Source organism: Canis lupus, chromosome 26, assembly GCF_011100685.1.
Source record: "Canis lupus familiaris isolate Mischka breed German Shepherd chromosome 26, alternate assembly UU_Cfam_GSD_1.0, whole genome shotgun sequence".
NCBI classification, from domain to species: Eukaryota; Metazoa; Chordata; class Mammalia; order Carnivora; family Canidae; genus Canis; species Canis lupus.
The window spans coordinates 34,344,237-34,366,359 of NC_049247.1; the positions used below are offsets into that span (position 1 = coordinate 34,344,237).

At 39.7% G+C, this 22,123-nt stretch overlaps 1 protein-coding gene across 2 annotated transcripts in view; it reads left to right on the forward strand.

The window, feature by feature from the left end:
• The window catches only part of PCDH15 (protocadherin related 15), a 737,973-nt gene that overhangs the window by 269,479 nt on the left and 446,371 nt on the right, over nucleotides 1–22,123 (forward strand). For both annotated transcript variants that reach the window (XM_038576025.1, XM_038576024.1), the window contains exons 5-7: nucleotides 2,747–2,866; nucleotides 8,562–8,672; nucleotides 17,332–17,502. In XM_038576025.1, coding sequence (XP_038431953.1) covers nucleotides 2,747–2,866; nucleotides 8,562–8,672; nucleotides 17,332–17,502 — 402 coding nt within the window. The remainder of the gene's footprint in view (nucleotides 1–2,746; nucleotides 2,867–8,561; nucleotides 8,673–17,331; nucleotides 17,503–22,123) is intronic.

A 22,123-nucleotide genomic window follows, 5' to 3' on the forward strand; every position in this document is an offset into this window, starting at 1 on the left:
CAGCCCTCCCCTGAGCCTGCCAGCCCTCCTCCTGAGCCTCCCCTGCCCTCCCCCTGAGGCTCCCCAGCCTTCCTCTGAGCCTCCCCAGCCCTCCCCTGAGCCTCCCCAGACCTCCTCCTGAGCCTTCCCATGCCGCATGGAGCATCCCCAGCCCACTGGCCTGTGGTCCCAGCTCTCCCACTTTCTCCTCCTTCCCCTTCATACCTGTGTTGTGCCCTTGGCTTCGGGACTTCAGGGTCCCTCCCCACAACCAGTCTAGTCCAGGACTGTATGTCCCCTCAGTGGGTAGATGGTAGCCATGGACATACTAGTTCCAAAATCTGCCCACACCTACTGTTGAAGTCTTTCTGTTTCCTTTTTGTTTTTGTTTTGATTCTTTTTGACTTTTTAAATCAGTCCTGCAACACAATTATTTTCTTTTTAAATTTCATAATTTAAAAACGGAAATATACGTAAGAAGAGATGATTTTTTCTAAGAAAGCACAATATCTTTTAGGACAGGGTTTACATTTAAAAAGATAGAAAAATGTCAGTTTAGAAGTCTTTCAGTCACATTTTCCCTGAGCCATCCCCATGTGTCCGTGTTCTCATATGTGCTGCTCAGACCATCACCTTTCTCTTCTTTGTGTTCTGTTGGACCTGCTGGAAGTCAGAGTTTCCTTTTAGACCCTCCTGCCAGGAAGTCTGACTTTGTAAATGCCCACGACTTTGTATCGATGGCTTGTTTCTTTAATCTTATTTGTATTATTTTTTTCTCAATCAGAAGTTGCAAAATACTGTGGTTGTTGTACCTCATGCATATATTTTGTTGGGCCCAGTTAATTCAGAGTTTAAGTCTTTAAAATCTATGGCCAACCTTAGAACCAAGATGCTTCTTTTTAACATTAGAGTATCTCCTACAAGACTGTGTTCCATTAGGACAAGACTTTGCTGGGGCTAAGCAGCAGCCACCACTTCATAGAAAATATATGCCTCTCAGCTGGGCCTCGAGAGCATCAGGCTGGCTCCACTCATTCACATTATTTGGGGGACCCCCGTAGAGGTTTGGATTTGTACCCCCCTGAAAACAGGAGTCAATGAGACGACTCTTTCTTTTTCAATCTCTTTCAATTTCTCCATGAAAAAAATCACATTTAAAACTTAACATAGCATATCTCTAAAAATCAAAAAAAAAGAGAGAAGAGAAAAGAAAAAAGAAAAGAAAAGAAAAGAAAAAAGAAAAGAAAAAAAAGAAAAGAAAAGAAAAGCCTCTGCTCCATAGAGGCAGAGAGGTTACGTTTATTGGCAAAAATCCATTTATTCGTGGTTCAATGCAGCGATTAAGGAAGAAAAGTGTAAGATGCAAGCACAACCAGAAAAGGCACTTTATTCTGTTGTGAGACAGGGAACGCTTTGTCAGGGATGGGTTAGGAGAAGGCGATCCCTAACTGGAAATGCAACTAATGAGTGGGATTCCAGCTAAAGCTTGAGGACTGGAACCCTGGATGTAGGAAAACTCTGCAGTGAATGACCGACCTTCACATTAGAGAAAATAAAAGTGATGCTCTGGTGGAGAGCAACAATGAATAAAGCTAGATATGCAGGGCAAATGCCGCATCACGGGCTGGTATGCTGTGTTAAGTTTTAATTTTAATCCAAAATGGAGAGACCTGGCCATCTCGCCCGCACCTACCGCTCAGTGGCCTTGTGCAAAGGGAGAAGGAACTCCCAGCCCTCTCCCTCCTCTGACAGGCAGGCTACCTCTGGCTCCAGCATCTCTTCCTAAGACTTCCAGCAGCATATCATTTCATTGATCTCTCTGAAATGCTCTTTGATTTTAAAATAAAGACGCTCACTTCCTCATACAGTTTAAATTCTAGCTTGTCAATAACTTAATGCATCAGGATTTTTTTTTATTTTATTATTTTTTTAAGGAGGAACAGTAGGTGCATTTTCTCCACAGGGGCTAAGATGCTAATGGTCATAAATTGGTCCAAATGGGCCTCACACCGAGTTAGGGCCTTCTATTTTTTACCCAAAGCTAAGGCCACAGTGATGGAAATTTCGGCCTTTACGGGAATGCCTATGTCAGCTTTGCAAGGATTCTTTTGAAACGCTTCTGTGATCCTCACCCACACTTTTATCTGCACTTGGTCTTGAAACCTACTTGAGGTTCCAGCAACCCAAGTGAGGGAGGAATGAGGTGAAAGTTACTGGAAAGGTCTACTGCTACCAGCTGGGGCGAGGGCCAGCTCTTGAAAGAAGCAGTCGGCAGTGTCCAACCGAAGTATCCTTGGAGGTATAGCACAGTAGGCTCCACCACTCCCAGTTTCCAAGAAGGTCCAACCCAATGGGTGGGCTTGCACTCATGGCTGTATCTTTCTGGTTGCTTATGGCTACTTGGCATATGACCTGTTAATTCTTCTAGTCTACTGTTACTTATTTTTTCTTTAGACACATGCCATTTCCCTAGTCTTGCTATCATTGCTCCCTTGGGTCGTTGCAGCCTCCTAACTGGTCTCCTTAGCTTGAGTTTTGCCCTCTGAACTAACACCCCTAATTCCTTCTCTATAACATACCCAAAGTGATCTTCCTCCCAACTCCTGTCCCCGCCCCCCCCCCCCAAAAAAAAAAGAGAGAGAGAGAGAGAGCGCTGTGGACCTGCTTTCTTCCTTTGTGTCACAAAAGGCTGGGCTTGTGCTGGAACACTTCTGGTGTGCTGTTGATGAAATGGGAGGTGACAGTTTTTATTTTATTTTATTTTCAGCTCACTCCAGTTGGCACCACGATATTCACCGGATTTTCGGGAGACAATGGAGCTACGGACATAGATGATGGCCCAAACGGACAGATAGAATATGTTATCCAATACAATCCAGATGATCCGGTATGTCAACACTACTTGCAACGTGACATTCCCACGAGGAATGAAAATAGTGATTACTTCAGCTGATACTTCCCGTGTTATTCAATGTTCAGCTCCTCAAGCCCCATTAGTAGTGGTCATTCAGCTGTTATGAATTATCTCAAAACTATAGTCTCTCAACCACTTGTGTTATATATTTATTTATTTATTTATTTATTTATATATTTTTTTTTATTTACTTATTCATGAGCAACACACAGAAAGAGGCAGAGACACAGGTAGAGGGAGAGGCAGGCTCCCTGCAGGGACCTGATGTGAGACTCGATCCCAGGACCCCAGGATTACACCCTGAGTCAAAGGCAGATGCTCAACCACTGAACCACCCAAGCGCCTCTCCACGGTGTTCTGATATAAAAGTTCAGTACTTATTAAAATTCTCAAAATATTCAGGGAACAAAAAAAAAAAAAAAAAAAAAAAAAAGGAAAAAAAGAAAATCCCACGGGCATAGCAGGGTCTAAGGAAGAGTTGGAGGTGTTTCGGTTGGCTTATTTGTCTGCCCCCCACCACATGTGTCTCCATATGCTTGTAGGCAGAGGCTGGGAGACACAGAGATGGGGAAGTAAGAGGGTGGGACAGGAGAGGGCCCATAAGGAGGAAGAGTCGCACAGAAAATCTAGTGGAAAAGAGTAAAGAAGGAGCAGAAGACAAAAAGACAAGAGAAATACTTTTCCTTAAGAGCAGAAACGACAGCCGACTGCGCCTTTCATTTCTGCACCAGTTGCCTTCTATACTATGTAGGTATGTAGGTTTTTTTAAAAGAATTAATTGCATGTGCACGCCGTGTTTCTAGCTTACATTTTGTGAAGGTCATTTCCTAATGTTTACTCTTCATGCTGTAAAAACTGAAATGCCCAGCAAGTATAGGACAGCCGGGCCATGAGTTTTGGGGAACTATTTATTGCATTGCATTAAAAACAATCCTATCCAAGGTTTAGGCGTCACAAGAGACAAAAATGCATTCCTTAGGAACGATCTTCTAGAAGTTTGTGAAGTTGAAATTTCCTGTCACCTGTGCAATAGAATGTGTCCCCCTTTCAAAAATTTGTGGGCTTAGCATAAAACATCATATGTACCTTTTACGGCCTATCGATTGCATAAGCCAATCAGCCACATGCAGTGTCCAAATTACAGAAGAAGAAAAGTGTACTCTAGCAAGCTAGCACTTCTGTGGAATAAATAAAGACTTGCTCTGGGAATGCCCCTAATTGTGATGAAGCAAAAGAATAAGACAACATGAGAGCAACTAATTTAGGGTGTATCAGGAGAGAAAGCATTAACCCAGCCACGTCCTTACAGAGAGCACCCACCTTCAGCCATCACGGACATTTAACATAAAAACCTCGGTTACCTACTGATGTTTGTACCTGTCACTGTTCAAATGCTAGTAACTCTGCTTCTATGACAAGCACCATGCTATTCGTCTGCTACTTTCTTAATTTCAAAAGAAAATTGTGTAGACGACAAACATATTTAATCTGAAAATGTGGCCTCCTCTGGCTTTTGCAGCCACAATTACGGTTTCTTTCAAATTAGTCCCACCGTGGATGGAATGATAACAGCAGAGATGGGTTGGTTCTACTTAAAAATCTCAGGATGTTTTGTTCATTTTGTGTGTTTGTTTTCCAACTGATGCAACATTATTCATTAGCAGAAATCCCAGATTAACCAACTCGAGTTTCATTCCACCCACAGATATTTTGTTTGGCCACAAATTCGAGAATGTATTTTATTTATTTATTTATTTATTTATTTATTTATTTATTTATTTACTTACTTATTTATTTATTTATTTATGTATTTATTTATTTGAGAGAGAGAGAGAGAGAGAGCATGAGCAGAAGGGGCAGAGAGAGAGAGGGAGCATCTCAAGCAGACTCCCCACCGACTGTGGAGCCCCACGTGCACCGCTATCCCACGACCCTGAGATCATGACCTGAGCCAAAATCAAGAGTCAGAAGCTTAACCAACTGAACCACCCAGATGCCTTCAGCCATCAATTAATTTAAATCATTTTTGAGACAATATCTAAAAATTAGGAAATTTCACATGCAGACCTAGATTTCCCTTCTCTCCTAAGAAATAAAAATATGACAACTTGGGTCCCAATTTCCAAATAAACCTGTCCAGTGTTTTTGTTTTTGTTTTGTTTTCCCAGTGAATATAATCCTCAGGTCTAAATGCTCCACATTTGTAGAGATTCCATATCTTTGCTGGTATTTTCCATGGTCTCACTTGCAGTGAGCATATTATTCACATCCTTGAGCACACACATAGTTAAAATAGCTGATTTAAAAATCCTTATCTGCTTATCCTAACATTGGTCTTCCCTGATCTTTCCATCTGAAAAGAGATCTCACTGATGGGTCAAGTTGTTTTGAACTCCCTCCTGGACACTGGGAATGCTCTGTTGCATAGAGACTTCCTTCTCTTATATTCCTCTGAGAAGATTTGTCCATACGTTTGTTTTTAATTTACCAGAGAACACTGTTGGACTTGAATTAGAAGCTCTTGGGTGCAGCTCGCATCTCAATTCTGTGTAGATTGAACAGGTGCACCTGTTCTAGTCGGCCTCATGCAGGTGTGGTCTAGAGGTCACACACACCTTGGACACAGTTTATACGTGGCATTTGTGTTCTTCCTTCCTGAGGTCTCTTTCTAGTTCACCACCCCCCTTCCATCAGCATTGGTTGTCCCAAAATCTATGCTCTGATTCTTCTTCAAGCCAGATAGACTTTCTTTTAAAAAAAATTATTTATTTATTCATGAGAGATACAAAGAGAGAGAGAGAAAGGCAGAGACACACGCAGAGGGAGAAGCAGGCTCCATGCAGGGAGCCCAATGTGGGACTCGATCCCGAGACCCCAAGATCATGCCCCGAGCCGAAGGCAGGCACCAAACCACTGAGACACCCACGGATCCCCACAGATAGACTTTCTATCAGAATTTTAACTGCCCCTCCGGGCACTAAGTACAGTAAAACAACAAACTCACTCACGTTGTCTCTTCTATCAAGTGTGTGATATTTCCCAGAATATGTCTACTTTGGTTATCTCTCTAGGGATGTCTAGTATTCTTTTATTTTTTTTTTAATTTTGTCCAGAGTTTATAGGTGTTATTTGTGGAAAGGCCAAGTTAGGTAGGAGATAATCAACCACATAAAAGATCAATTAATTCCCAATATGTTTCTTTCTTTGATGTATCTTTAGAAGACTAGCACGCATACTCATTTATGCTTCTGAGCCATTCTACTTTTCCTGAATATGGGGCATCGGCGACAATGATATAATTATTTCAAAGTTTTAACAGCAACAGAACAGCATACATTCATGTGATCGATGGCTGTGGATCTGCAGTGCTGAGCTATCTGCTTGTTTGCCCCTGGCGCTGGTTTATAACCAGAAACACTGAAATTTCAAATCTATGTCAGGAAGGGAGAGTTTGGAGAAACTATTGAAACGTTGTCTATTCATCTGTGTATTTTTTTTTAAAAAGAGGGTAACCTTCTAATAAGAACATATGTGAGTATACCCTCATGTCTGTGGAGTATACCCTCATGTCTGTGTGTTCCTATATATCAGAGAAATAAAAATATAACATCCCCTGAAATTATTATGGTTGAAGACTCACAGACATAGTAGATATCGATTACCATTACTATACACCACCACTGATCCTTGAGATAAGTTTCAGGGGTCAGCATGATATGTTAGGTATCTATTACAGTATAACAAGCCATCATGAATTTAGTGTCTTAAAACAGTGCACACTGATTTTTGCAGCTTCTGTGACTTAAGAGTCTAGACTCAGCTTGGCAGAGCTCGCTGCTTAGGCTCTCACAAGGTTGCAATCGATATGTAGACAGATTAGTTCTCTTATGGAGGCTCAACTGAGGAAGAACTTCCTTCCAAGTAAACTCAGACTGCTGTCAGAATTCACTTCTTTATGATTTTAAGACCAGGAGGTCTTAGCTTCTAGCTGACCATTGGCTAGAAGCTGCTCCCAATTTTGAATGTTGTATAAACAGATCTGCTTTGAAAGTTTGTTTTTTTTTTTTTTTTTTTTTTTTTTTTTAACAAACTTACACAAAATAGAGGGGATGAAGTTTCTATTCTGGTCTTTTTTTTTTTTAAGATTTTATTTTGTTTATTCATATGAGACCCAAAGAGGCAAAGATATAGGCAGAGGGATAAGCTCCCCTGTGGGGAGCCCAATGCGGGACTCGATCCCAGGATCCCGACATCACAACCTGAGCTGAAGGCAGATGCTCAACTACTGAGCCACTGAGGCTTCCCTATTCTGGTCTTAATGCAGAGTAAATTGAAGATAGTCACTTGTATTATTAGCATCTTTGTTACCCTACTGGTATTTTCTTTATAATATGGATGGACATTTGTACTAGATGTGACATTAAGAAGAAACACACATTTTTACTATTTGAAATCATAAAATTTTAATTACCAATGTTGCAAACTCATCACTAAAACAAAGCACTTTCATTTAACCCATGAGCAGAATCAGAATAGTTAAAATTGAGCTTTCTTTTCTTTTTTCCCCTTTTCTTTTCTTTTGCCATCATTTTCATTGAATTTTATCTAAAATAAACCCAGAATGAGTTTAGGGATGAATAGATGCTGAACTGATTGGCCAGATTTAAAGCAAAAGCATTTATTTTTCTGGCTTCCAAAATAGTCTGGTTCTTCCTGTCTTTGGAGATATGCCAGGAATGCACTTTTTTTCCTTTTTTTTTTTTTTTTTTTTTTTTTTTTTTTTAATTGGAAGAATGACCTGCTCTGGGTAATGAAGTATGAGCTCACTGAACAAAGTACAATTCACCATTCCCCTTCATCCCCTTCCCCAATCTTCCTTCCCTGACACCAATGTTGAAAATGGATATTATATAGAAATCACAAATTGCCATGTTTGAACTCTTTGGTGCAAACAAATGGTGGTAGCAGAGAGGATTTCCAAATACCTGAACTTTGATTTAGAAGTATCCCAGGGCTATTGAGAGGTAACCCTAAAATCACATGAGATATTGTCACAGTTGGTTATTATCAGATGACTCTGGTGGAACCCACTGATCAACATGGAAAGGTTTTTTTTTTTTTTTTTTTTTTTTTTTTTTTTTATGAGCATATTGGGGCGCTTGGATAATTCAGTCGGTTAAGCGTCCAAATCTTGGTTTGGGGTCCTGGGATGAAGTGCCCATTGGCTCTGTGCTCAGCAGAAAGTCTGCTGGAGATTCCCTGCCTCTGCCCCTTCCCCCATTCTCTCTCTCAAATAAATAAATCTTTAAAAAAAGAAATGAGAGGGATCCCTGGGTGGCGCAGCGGTTTGGCGCCTGCCTTTGGCCCAGGGTGCGATCCTGGAGACCCGGAATCGAATCCCACATCGGGCTCCTGGTGCATGGAGCTTGCTTCTCCCTCTGCCTGTGTCTCTGCCTCTCTCTCTCTCTCTGTGACTATCATAAATAAATAAAAATTAAAAAAAAAAAAAAAGAAATGAGAGTCTTAAATCTGAAGCCCACAGGCAGTATTCCGTTTTCAGATGGTAAGCATGCTCTCTGTGACTTTCAAAGGGACTAAAGCTGCAACACCGCATCCTCTAATTCATATTGTATTCGAAGGAATTGACTCTCCCTTTCCCTGTTTTCAGACATCCAATGACACCTTCGAAATTCCCCTCATGTTGACTGGAAATGTAGTGTTAAGGAAGAGGCTCAACTATGAAGACAAGACTCGGTACTTTGTCATCATCCAAGCTAATGTGAGTATTCAATTTTCCTAGCTTCCCTCTTGGGAACTTATGAAGTAAGCCCTCACCCACACTATAGAAGTGCTCTGAGAGTGGTTGGTGTGATGGCCTCCACTGGGTGGGGAGAGGTGGGTGGGGGCTGCCCACAGCAGAATTTAGATATTATATTCTTCTAGATGGGGAAGGGGATGGAATGGGGCAGGGGGATTGTTTCTACACACTGTTTGCTTCATTCAGAATCATACCCACTCTTCAATAATTTGCCTTCGGCTCACACCAAAGTGTTTCTCAAAGTGGGATGCCTGTAACATCAGCAGGAGAATCACTTTGGGAATATATTAAACCCGCAGATTCCCGGACCCAGCCTCAGATCCTCTGAATAAACATTTCAAAGGGTACAAATGGAGTACCTGCATTTTTATTAACTGCCCAAGAGATTACAGAGTACACTAAAGGAAGAGAAAAACTGTCCAGTTGGCAACCTTTTCCCCCATGGCTGTGATCTCTTGAATAGTTGCTCACTAGGCATCAGCTACTGTGACCGTAACCTGGTTGTGTGCACAGCAGGAAAATCAGTTGCTTACATAAGGCAGACTTTTATTACTTTTTAAATAAAATCCTTAGATTTATGCAGATCAAGGATTGGTTTGACTACTCAAGTACCTCACCAAGGACTCTGGTTACTTGTCTCCTTAGGCACTGTGCCCGTTTCCTGAAATTTGGTTATTTTTCCAATGTCTTATTTGTCAGATGCTAGTCAATACTACAGCCGTAGCATCACAACTGCATTTCAAGGCTGAGTGTAAGCAGGTGGAAAGGAAGCAAAACTAGGACTCTTCTCATGTTAGTCTATTCCTCCTTTGTCTGCAAGGAAACTCTTTCCAAGTCCTCTCTCACCCAACTTCAATTCAGCGTCTTGGTGTCCAGCAGATATAAAAAAAGTAACATCTACCGGGGAGAGCATCTCAGAGCTCCTCAAAACCCTGAAATCTTCTTTAAAATATTATTTCTGGGCGGGGGGTGAGGGTGACTGGGTGGTGGGCACTGAGGGGGGCACTTGACGGGATGAGCACTGGGTGTTATTCTGTATGTTGGCAAATTGAACACCAATAAAAAATAAATTTATTATTAAAAAAATAAAATATTATATCAAAAAAAATAAAAAATAATATAAAATATTATTTCCATGAAAATGAAAATGAAAATGAAAATGAGAAGAAAGAATACAGTTTCCCTTGCCTGACTTAGAATCTCTCATAAAATGTAAGGAAAAGTACGACTGTTGTGGAATATATTTGAAAACTAGTTTTTATGATGCTTTTTTAAATGAGGTATTTAAAAAAAAAGAAGGAATGCAAGCTAAAACATCTGAGTTGCTATTCCATTTAAATTATTTATAAAGACATCTGGAACAATTTGTATGCAATTTGCTAGACTGCCCATAACTGACGGAGGGAGTGTTAAATTTTTAGCATTTCAGGGATAAAATTAAAATTATGAAATAGAAGCCTATGCATGAATCATCGAAAGGAAGGAATGGAATTGGCAAGAAATTAAAGAAAAGGTTAATTTATCTATAACAATTTTTATAAATTTGAATCATACAGTATACAATGTGAATGTTAAATACAGGAGATTATAAGCTTTTTTGTGTTTTTAAAAACTTTCAGAGATATATTCTTCTAGTGGTTTTAGAATATACCAAAATTAGGATGAATTATAATTTATTCAACTATACTTTCCATTTTTTGTTTTGTTTTGTTTTGATTTTTTTTGGCATAGGATGATATCTACCCTCATGACCCTCCGAAGAGGCAGTGGGTGCAATTTTGTGGCAAAAGCATTCATTCTAGAACGACATTGCCTGGATTTAAATGTCAGTGCTGCCATTGACTAGCTGTGTGACCTTGGGCATATGCTGTACATCAGTTTCCTACCTAGTAAAATGAGGATATTAATAAAACATCCCACACAGAGTTCTTGTGAAGATTAGCCAACTAGCAACCACAAATACACTTAAGACGAATGCTTGAAATATATTCTCGTATCATTACAGTATTCTTTAAGGTCCTTATGTACTGGCACTTTATTGTCTAAAAATGGATGGTTTAGGGGCATCTGGGTGGATCAGTCCATTTAGCCTTGGACTCTTGATTTGGTCTCAGGTTGTGATCTCAGGGTCCTGGGATCGAGCCCCATGTCAGGCTCTGAGCCCAGGGGAGGCTCATTGAGATTCTCTCCCTTCCTTGGCCTCCCCCTCCCTTCATACTCTCCATCTCTCAAATAAATAAATAGATAAAATCTTTTTTAAAAATTGATAATTTAAAAATGGAATTACTATGAGAAAAATTATGCATGGCTATGCATGTATAGGCATAGATTTTTAATTTTAGTAAATTGCCCCATATCATTTTCAAAAGTATGACAACACATCACGCTCCCACAAATGGTGAAGAATCACTTGTTGCCTCTACATCGTAGACACATAATTTACTTAAAACAGTGTGTTGTTGGAACTGAAAAGCTGGCTCATATTTGCTTGAAGACCGATTATGAGTCTGTTCCCAGCTCCGAATTCAGTGACCTCATCTTTGTGACCTAGTGGTGTAGTACCTAGAGTTTGGAAAGTGACAAATGCTACAAACCAGGGCTGCTTCTCTCAGAGAGATGGTTCAGAGATGGACAAAGATCGGTGGGCTTTCCTTCTGTTGAAATTTCCAATATAAGTCTGTACCACAAATTCCAATTTTGACATATTACCCTAAATCACAAGGAATCAACCTCATCTATTTATTCATAGATATTATTCAAAACCAGCTCTCCTTTGTATTAGTGTTATCCTGAGGGAAATACTAAGATTCTTAGATCCTCAAGAGTCCTTGATTAATTGTCAGAAAGAAGAAATTTACATTTAATTTAGAATCATAGCCAGAGTAATTTCTAGGTTGCCTTATCAATAACAGGGCAAATTTTAATATTTTCTGAAATATCAAAAATATACATAAGGGACACTAGTTGTCTTTTGTAACAAGATATTATAATTCCTAAAAATATTATTTATTTCTTATCTGTCTTTTCTCATCATGCTATGAATATTCAAAACCTTATGTAAACATTCTAATTATATGGGCTTGGATATAATAAAATCACTTTGTGTACTTTTAGAGATCAATTTATGTAAACAACTTTTCAAACCTAGCCCTCACTCTGACCTTCCCTCACATCTACTTCCTACAGATTGTGGAGGAAGCGCTAAGTTGTACACCTCTTGTTTTTAGTTCTGCCGATTTCTTGGGCGTGTTCTGGGGAATAGGAGTGAAATAGGAAGATGGTCCTTGACGCCTAACAAATATAAACTGTTCAGTCATGAAGACATATAAGCATGTGAAGATGCAAAAAAAAAAAAAGAAAAGAAAAAAGAAAATTAAAAAAAAAAGCATGTGAAGATGCAAACTATTATGCTATTCTTTTTTGTTTTTTCCTATTATGCTATTCTATCTGCTAGTATGTGTGTAACAATTAAGGAAAATTAGGTAAATGCCTCAAACAACAACAACAACAACAACAACAAACATTTTCAAGAAAAAAAAATTCTAAAATTATTTAGGTCTACACAGGCTTGTTGCTTTTTTTTTCTCTTTTGAATAAAGGAATCTAACAGAATCAAATTCCTCCAGGATAAGTTCTAAATTTCTAGTCAGTGAAAGTCCATCTATCATCGGTGAACGGAAGCAAAACGAAGACCTCTGTGGTCTTAGGTACCTGAGTTAGGGTCAGAAAACTCAGGGCAACTCTAATTATGTTGCAATTTTTTTTTCTTTCTCTCCTGCAAATACCTGATAAGGTAATGAAAGAGTCTTTAATGTATGTATCTATGAGTCAGTCTGGTAGGTGCTTCTAGCCTTTTTTTATTTTTATTTTTTTTAAGCTACAAACCACTTGAATAGTGAATACATAAATGTAGGAAGTCTCTGTTCTGAGGCTCCTATGGCTCAACAGGAAATCAGAATCCGCATGCTTGTTCTATACTCACTTTAAAACCGAGATGCATACAATTTCATAATATTTGGTAGAGTCCACACCATTCCTGGCCCCACTCGGACAACCAATATTTAACTTAAATACACTTCTAAATAGGGAGCAGATCCTGAATGTGTTAGAAATCAGCATTCATCTCGTTCGATCAAGGAATAGTGGGCAATTAATCTATTTTACAGCAAGAAAGGCTTCGGTTAGGATAAAGGGATCGAAGCCCTTATCATCTGGCAGTGATGTTTCCATGCCTTCACGTGATCGTGATTTAAATATTTGCAGTTTTATAAAAATGTGTTTTGTAAACAAGTGCGGGTTACGACAATGAATGAATGATCTCTGAGCCAGGGATGAAAGAAAGTAAATATCCTTAAAGTTCCACATGCTTAAAAAGAAATTAGTTCTTCCTTGCCATGTATTGATAGAAATTTCTACTTATTTAAATAATTAAATATTAAATAATTCATTCAAAGATAGTGGGTGTCTCTGGTCTGCCAGCCATCATGTTACAGTACGACTCCCAAGGGTTGGATATTGTGTTCCCATCATCTGGGGCCAGAGGATTGGAGGCTTTGAATAAAGATGCTAAGGATCCAGGGACCGAGTCACCTGTTAAACACTGGAAGAAAGTTCCAGCTAGATCAAATCCCACAGGTGGCTGAATATTTCTTATGGCTTCCTTGATTCCATGTGGAAGATAATATGTATGCTTTTAAATTCCTGCATTTTGGCTTTTTATGCTGGAGGATTATTTGTACCACCTGCAGTTCCTTGCACAGCTCGCTCGCAATCGTTAAATAGTGACTTATTTTTACAGGATCTAATTAAAGGCTTCACGTAAGTTAATGTTTAAATGTGTAAATGACATGTGAAATAATAATGCACATAGAGAAAATACAAATTAAACAGTGACACTTGAATAACTTTTAAAAGAGATCTATTCTTCTTGCCAGCTATACCCCTAGTTTCTAAATCAATGAAATACTGTCTTATTTTTAAATACTTTTAACACTTAAATGATCTTAATTCCATAAAGGAAATAAGAGAAATGAAGAATGAACATGGGAGGAAGGAAGGAAGGAAGGAAGGAAGGAAGGAAGGAAGGAAGGAAGGAAGGAAGGAAGGAAGGAAGGAATGGGGGGTGTTAGTTTCTAATATGTCTTGGATTCTCACATAGCAATGAATGGAAATACAGACTTTGGGAAATCACATAAAATATTCATGCAGATAATTATGTTTAATTTATACTGCTCCCAATTTAGAATATTATTTCTTTTATCTAGAACAGTCTTGAGCAGTGGCCTTTTACTAGAAAAAGCGGAAGGTTCTTTTCATTTCGGTTATCTGAATTGCCGGGGGCTATGTTTTAAGATGAATTTTTAAGATCAAATCTGGTTCTAAACTGGGAGAAGAACTAAGGACTTCCATGGGCTGGCAATGTGCCATGTGCAGGAGACCTACTTTCATCTCCCTCCTCAAGTTATATCATACATACTAACAACAGATCGTGGGGAATCTCCACAGGTGTAGAGAGACTGTTGGTATTTTCCAGCACTATCTGTCTGTTTATAGAAAAGTGAAGAGGAGCAGGATGTGTCACCCCAAGATATGCCTCCCTGGCATAAGAATTAGGTTGGGCTGATTATGTTTTCACAACAGCAGACAACAGAGAAGCTCTGAAAACTAGGTACTTCCCTGTTGGAAGAGGGGTTTGCACTTGCACAGAAGTCTCCACCTGCAAGGGCATCCCAAGGGCATGACTAAATCTGGAGAAGTTCTCACAGGCATCTGCAGGACCACCACTCCTGCATTTCCTGTGCTTTGAAAACCTGACTCTCCCCTGCCCCCCACATATTCCTAGGGTTTGGCTGGAGATGCTATTTAAAGTGATAGCTTGGGCCATTTGGGAGAGTTATTCCGTTTTCCTGGTATCTCTGTATACAAAAACAAAAAAAACCCAACTGTTTGGGGTTATTTCCTGCTAATCTATTTTCTATTATATGGGGTCTCAGCCAAGAAGCTAGAAGGGTGGAAAGAAAATTATTTTCCTTCCCTGACAGAAGCTTCTTTAGTATTTTTTTTTTCCAAGTAAAAACTCATACTCTATAGATCAAGACTTTTTAAGCAATGTCTTCTCTCAATATTGTAACCAAACCAATGTGAGTTGGCCCCTTGGTGAGTCAGAAACTGCACCAGGTGAGTTGTCACGCAAAGAAAACTGTATTTGAAGCAAATAAGGAGATTGCAGAGAATGAATTCCAAAGGGTGGCTGTGTTCCTTTCATTTAGGGTTAGGATGAATATGTCCACAGGGTGCCTTGCCATCATATGTAAAGGCCAGCAGGAGGTGACACAGGAGCCTCAAGGAAACCTGTCTGCACACACACTGTATATTGTGTGAATGGGGCTTGTGCTCCTCCTTGGGGTGGGGAGATTTTAGTATTCAAATGAGGTAAATGCAGTCATCCGCCCTTCTAGAGGTCATGCCATGGTCCACGTACACAGGTTCGAGTCAGGGGGTTCTGCTCAAACTGGTGGGGGTGGTTGGGGCCAGCTGCAGGTCTTGTCAGGGCAGGTCTTATCACTTGAAGGGTGGTTTCTGGTTTCCATTTGAGTTAAGAGAGAAGCTGGAGAAAAGAGCTCAGGGAAAGGTCGGTGAGTACAAGCAGGTGGGCTGTCAAGATGAGGTCTTAGGATCTGGCTGGTGACAATGTGAGATGAAAGTCTACATTATGTATTTTGGTGATTATACATATACCCACCCTCATGCACTTGGATCCATGGGATGGAGTAGTAACAATGGCCCAAAGAAGCAGAGGACAGGGAGATTTGTTGTGGACAGACTAAAAAAAAAAAGAGTTAAGATGAATGCTCCCCTGTCTAGTACAGTGACTTGGTGATGACATCGATATGGGGTAAGACTGGGTGGCACGCAAGTGGAGAAATAGTGCTTCTGGGTATTAAAACATTTTGCCACACCCATACCACATCAAAAACTGTCATTTATCTAATATTTTTTTTTATGAACTTAGGTTGATTTGGTCTTTTGTAAAACTTCATGGTTGAGCAATCACAATTTTAAAGTGGTAGGTTTGATAAGCCAGCCGTGGTTTTTAAGATTTAACATAAATCCATGAATTCATGCCAATTAAGATTCTTTAACAAAATGGTGGTTGCCAGAAGAGTGGGGGATGGGCAAAATGGGCGAGGGGGAGTGGGAGACGCAAGTTTCTGGTTATGGAATTAATAAGCCGTGGGAATAAAAGGCACAGCATAAGGAATATAGTCAATGATTTTAGAGAAGTGCTGTTTGGTGACAGATGGTAGCGGCATGTGTGGTGAGCGCAGAGTAACATTATATGTTGAATCACTCTATTCTACATAGGAAACTAACACCACAGTGTATGTCAACTCTGCTTCAATAAAAAAGAAAAGATTTTTCTATTTTTTTAAAGATTTTATTTATTTGAGAGAGAGAGAATGAGCAGGGGGAGAGGCAGAGGGAGAAGCAGACTCCTTGCTGAGCAGGGAGCCCAATGTGGGGACTCGATCCCAGGACCCTGAGATCATGACCTGAGCCAAAGGCAGGTGCTTCACTGATCGAGCCACCCAGGTGCTCCTAAAATTTAAGTTGCTTGGAATACCGTTAGAAAACAAAGAGAGAGCTGGGGTGGGAGTGGGGTGCAGGAATCACGGGCAGCTGTGTTTGCTCATTGGCCTCCTACAGGAGGAGTGAGATCATGTTGTACCTCAAGGGTGGGAGCGAGCTTCACAACTTGGAGTAAGCTTCCTGTGGACATTAGGCTCCTGTCCTGCACAGGGACTGGGGCTCTTCTTTGGTGATTCCATTTCAAAGGGATGGCCCTCAGGTCCTAGAGAAAGTGCTGGATTGTAAAACCAACAGATGTTGGAGCTGGAGAAAGATTGTCATCTCGAAGAGCAGAGAAAGGATTTACAGTTGCAAGTTTTCTAAAGTAAATGCTCGGATGCCTGCGTGGCTCAGTTGGTGAAGCATCTGCCTTGGGCTCGGGTCATGATCTCAAGGGCCCTGGGATTGAGTCCTCACATCGGGCTCCCTGCTTAGTGGGGAGACTGTGTCTCCATCTGCTCCTCCCCTTGCTCATGTGCGTTCTCTCTCAGTCCGTCTGTCTCTTTCATAAATAAGGTATAAATAAGGTATTTACCTTTAAATAAGGTAAGTACGAGAGGTCTGGACCTATAATTGGGAAGAAACTTGTCTGTGGTCTAGTCAAGCTGAAGGGAATGTTAAGTCCATCTCATTGTTTTGTTTGTTTGTTTCTTTTTTTTTCTTTTCTTTTCTTTTTCTTTTGTTTTTCTTTTCGGGGCGTGGAGGGGGAGGGGGGGGGGGGGAGGGTGGGAGGGAGGGGGAGGAGGGGGGGAGGGGGGGGGGGGGGAGGGGGGGGGGGGGGGAGGGAAGGGGGGGGAGGGGAGGGGAGTGGAGGGGCTGGGGAGGGAGGGGGAGGGCGGAGGAGGGAGGCGTGCGGAGATAGGGAGCGGAGATGCGAGGATGATATTTGCGTAAGTATCATCATCTCTCCCATACTTCCTCTCCTCTCCTCTCCTCTCCTCTCCTCTTCTCTTCTCTTTTCTTTTCTTTTCTTTTTTTTTGTCTCTCACAGGATCGTGCACAAAATCTGAATGAGCGACGAACCACCACCACCACTCTCACCGTGGATATTCTGGATGGCGATGACTTGGGTCCGATGTTTCTTCCCTGTGTCCTCGTGCCAAACACTCGTGATTGTCGCCCTCTCACCTACCAAGCTGCCATCCCTGAATTGAGAACTCCGGTAAATGTGCTCACATTCTTTCTCCTTGCCTGATACCTCCTTAACCTCAGTGAGATCCTGTTCAAATATTTTGCAGACACATTAGGTGGGGAGAGCAAAATTGGCTATATGAGTGTTGAAAGGTATTTACGTCTGACACCATTTTCAGAGAGTATGGCCAAGTTTGGCCACCATGCCTCCCCGCATCATTTACAAAATCCAAAGTGCCTCTTGAAACAGCCATTCGTTTGACATGGATTATTTTATTTTCTTCCAACTATCAATCATAACAGAGTTCAGTGGCCAACGTAGTCTAGGAAATTCAAAGAAATAACTTCAGCATTTCCTTAAATTCACCAAGTAAACACACATACAATCCTAAGTCAGAAGACACACAGGTCAACAGGGTACTTGTCAGCCTCTTAGTGTCCTTCAGTGTTATTGGGGATTGCGTTTGGCCATTTGGAGGTGGAAGCTAGTGAATCCTGAATGCAAATATCTATGCCTTAGAGATCTGTTTTAAAGAAGCAGAAAAGTAAGGCATGAATATGCATCTTGCACACTTGATTCTGCCTCTGTTTTGTTTTCGTTTTTGTTTTGCCTCTGTGTTTTACGATTCTAATAGAGCTATATGTTGCTGTCAGCATGGAATTCACACCTCAGACCTGCCTGGGTAATGAATATTTGTACCTGGAAGAGGGCAAATAGATATCCTGCTTAAACTAAAATATCAATTTCTCCCTTAAAAGTAAAAAATACATATACAATATATTAAAAGACATATATAATATATTCATAATACATAATACATATTTAATATATGTAAAATATCTATATAATATATTAAATTAAATATTTATATAATATATAAATATATCTATATTATAAATATATAATATATGAATATATAAATATCTATATATTTATAAATAAAGTATATTTATAATATGTAATGCATATTTAATATATTATATATGTAAAATACATATATAAAATACATGCATAATATATTAAATTAAATATGTACATGTAATCTATATATATAATATATTGAACAATTAATTATTAATATATTGTATTATATATTAATATGAAATAATATAGATTTAATATATATATATCAATTCTCTTTTAGAGAAGCCATATTCCTAGGAGGTGAATGTTTTTACTATTCCTCTGGGTGACATTTAGCTTTCTGGGTTTTAGTAACGTGGCTCATGATGTCAGAATTTGTGAGAAGATATTTGATTTTTTTTTTCCCTCAAATGTGTAAGTGCTGTGGTTTGGAGTATCCGCTCCATATTTGAGATGGTTAAAGTATCAAAAAAAATAAATTCCTTCTCCTGAATATAAATGTCATTGCATTCTATGCACTTCTATAAGTTCTTATCCAATGTTGCACATCTGAACCTTATTTTAAGATCTAATAGATCTTACACGGATGAGATTCACTGTTGTCTCTTCCAACATAAATAACTGTAGGTCTAGTTGGCTTATCTGAATAAAAAATGCAAGGGGGAGGAAAAAAAAGAATAAATGTTATGATGTTCATTTAATGAAGAAAATAACATACATTTTCAGCTAAGGGAGTAATTTTGAGGACAGAAAGGGTAATGTAGACATTGTGTCCACAATAGACAGTTGTGTTGACAAATAGTTGTAGATCATCGTGTTGTCGACAATTGTGTCGACAAATAGTTGTAGATCACCTAAAGTTATATGTCGTGATGTGATTTTGTGGAAAGACTATTAATGATAGTGAACCTTATTTTTTTTTCTTTGAAAGACTTAATTATAAGGAATTATAAGGAAATATTTTTAGTATTGATTTATTGTTGAGTTAGTGTATATAGCTGTATACCAAAGAGGTCTCAAGAGAAGGGACATAGTGACACAGTGACTGGTGACGGTAGCTCAGTGTGGTGACTTTAAATGTATTTGATGGGGCACCTGGGTGGCTCAGTGGTTGAGTGTCTGCCTCTGAACCAGCTTGTGATCCCAGAGTCCTGGGATCAAGTCCTGCATCGGGGTCCCCACAGGGAGTCTCCTTCTCCCTCTGCCTGTGTCTCTGCCTCTCTCTGTGTGTCTCTCAGGAATAAATAAATAAAATCTTAAAAAAAAAATGTACTTGATGGCCTGTGAGAAGAGACAGGTCATTGCCTGACAAGCAGAGGGTATTTTGACTTTATAAAGCATCTCAGAGCATCCCTTCCTCTCTCTTCCAGAGGGGAGACTAAACATCTCTCTCACTCCTATGTGGTTTCACCGTATAGATGAGACCACGCTCCAGATTCGGGGAAATAAAAACAAATGATTCTAGTGACTAAAGATTATACAGATTGTTCAGTTTGTCATGAACCGGGGTAAACTCTCATGGAATCCTGGAGTGTAGCTGCCATTATCATGGCCACTTGGTAGATGAGATCTCTGAGATACAGAGGTCATGTAACTTTCTTATAACCTTACAACTAATAAGGAAAATCTGTTTTCTTGTAAGATCATGTATCTTGAATGTTATGCTATAAAATCCAGAATGATCAAACTTTATGCTTCATCATCCCTTTTAACCGATCGACTCTGTCTTTTACATTCTGTGAAATGGAAAACTTTAATTTTACATATTTGAATACTAACGGCAAATATTTCTTTAATAAGGGGTGTATTTTTATTCCCATATAGAAATGCTAAATATATTTACTTGCAAAATCAGGCACTTGTTCTGATTGTCAATCGCTGCATAAAAGCATGATCAAAACTCAGTGGCCTCAAATTACTATTTTTTTAAATTTGCTCCTAAAAGCTGCAGTTTGGGCAGATTTGAGGGGACCCTGTCATTCTGCTGAGGCTCCTCACCTGAGGCCTGTGTACTGGTGTTAGGATGGTTCTGTTAACAAGTGGGTTCTGATCGTTGCCTGGAGCCCCAGCCAGGCTTGCGAGCTGGAGCTTCACCCCCACTCCCTGCGGTCTCCCCGAGGCTGTAGGGTTCCAGAACTAGCTTCCCAAGGGAATTACGCAGAACTTTTAGGAACTGGCCTTGCAATCTGCAGCGTCACTTCTATTCTAGGTAAACCCCTGCCAGATTCAAGGGCTAATAGTAGGTACCATCCTCTGATACGAGGAGTGTAGAGTCACATTGTAAGAGCATCTGGGGAAGGAAATCTTTTTCTGGCAATTGTCGGAAAATGAACTGTGCCAGAGTGCTGGCATCAGGTTTTCTGATGCTTCTCTGCACGCTGGATCCCCCTCGGCTCACTAGGTTTGAGAACCGGAGCTCGATTTTCAGTTTCATATTCAAAATGCTTCATTTATGTCTGTCCTTTCGATTTTTAAAAAAAATCATTTTTTCCAAAGTTTCCTTTACCTATTTTGCTAAAATTTCTGGAAGTTTCAATAAATAAAATCTTGCTTTTCAGAGCGAGAGAACTAACCATTTATGTCAGCTAAACAAGACATGATGACTGTAATTACATACTTGCTGATCCTTTTCTGAACTAATTCTTCAAATTTTGAAAGCTTTGACACCTGCTCACCTTCTGTGTTGATGTGAAATTTTCCACCAATTACCTCAGTGGTATTCTTGACTTGAAAAACCGTTCTTAGCTCCACCACAATGCATGCGGAATTTATGAGCTCAGAAAAACTTTTAAAAGGAAATCTGGAACACTGTTTAACTCATGAAACAGGATATAATAAAAATAAAAATCTGCTATTTATTAAAGACAAACAATCACGTGTTTAACAATGAACTTATTTAATAAAGGTTTTATACATTTTTTCTACAACAGAAAATAGTCTTCAGCAAAAATTAATGTCTTCACAAACACAAAGATGAATATTATATTGAATTTGCAAATATATATCTGATTTTCGGGGGATAATAAAGCAATATGTAATTCTGTGCTACTTATTATTCATTTTTTTAATTTGATAAGTATGTACTGGCCCCCAATACATGATCGACTGTGTGCTAATTGAGGACATAAGTAAGATTCAATGAATGAAAAAAAAAAAAAAAGATGCAATGAATGCCTTCCAATAGTGTGTGGATTTATTCTTACTTTCTGACTCTAGGAAGTTGCTATTACGCCTATCTAGTTGAAATTTTCTGGTGTTATGGAAAAGATCCATAGAATTTGGAGAGCATAGAACCCACAGCTCCACTCTCTCTGTTTTCTGTTGAAGCATCAAGATACAGCAGATGCTCACACTTTCTTTCATGACTGAACAATTGATACTGTTTGGTTGGTTGGTTGTATTTTGCTCAGTAATTTGCCCCTAGAGAGGAAAACCATAGTATTAATATGATAATATTGACGTGTTTACTAGATGTGACCTCCCTTTATTTTGCCATGAAGATTCCAGTATTTTAGTGTGAGTGCTTGCGAGAAAAGCCATCCAGTAGCTAGGATCCACGCTGCAATGAGCTCCCTCATCCCAGTTGAGTTGGGCCCCAGGACCGCCTAACCACAGCACATGTACTATAATTGACTCAGAGAACACTGGTTTGGACGTAACTGTCAAAGCCAGCTCCTCCGCCGTATTTATGATGCTCTCTCCTTCCAGGGAGGCTTTCCCAGTTATTACAGGAGTGGCGGTGACCTGCAGTGATGTACAACATTGATAACCTCCTCTCCACCCATGC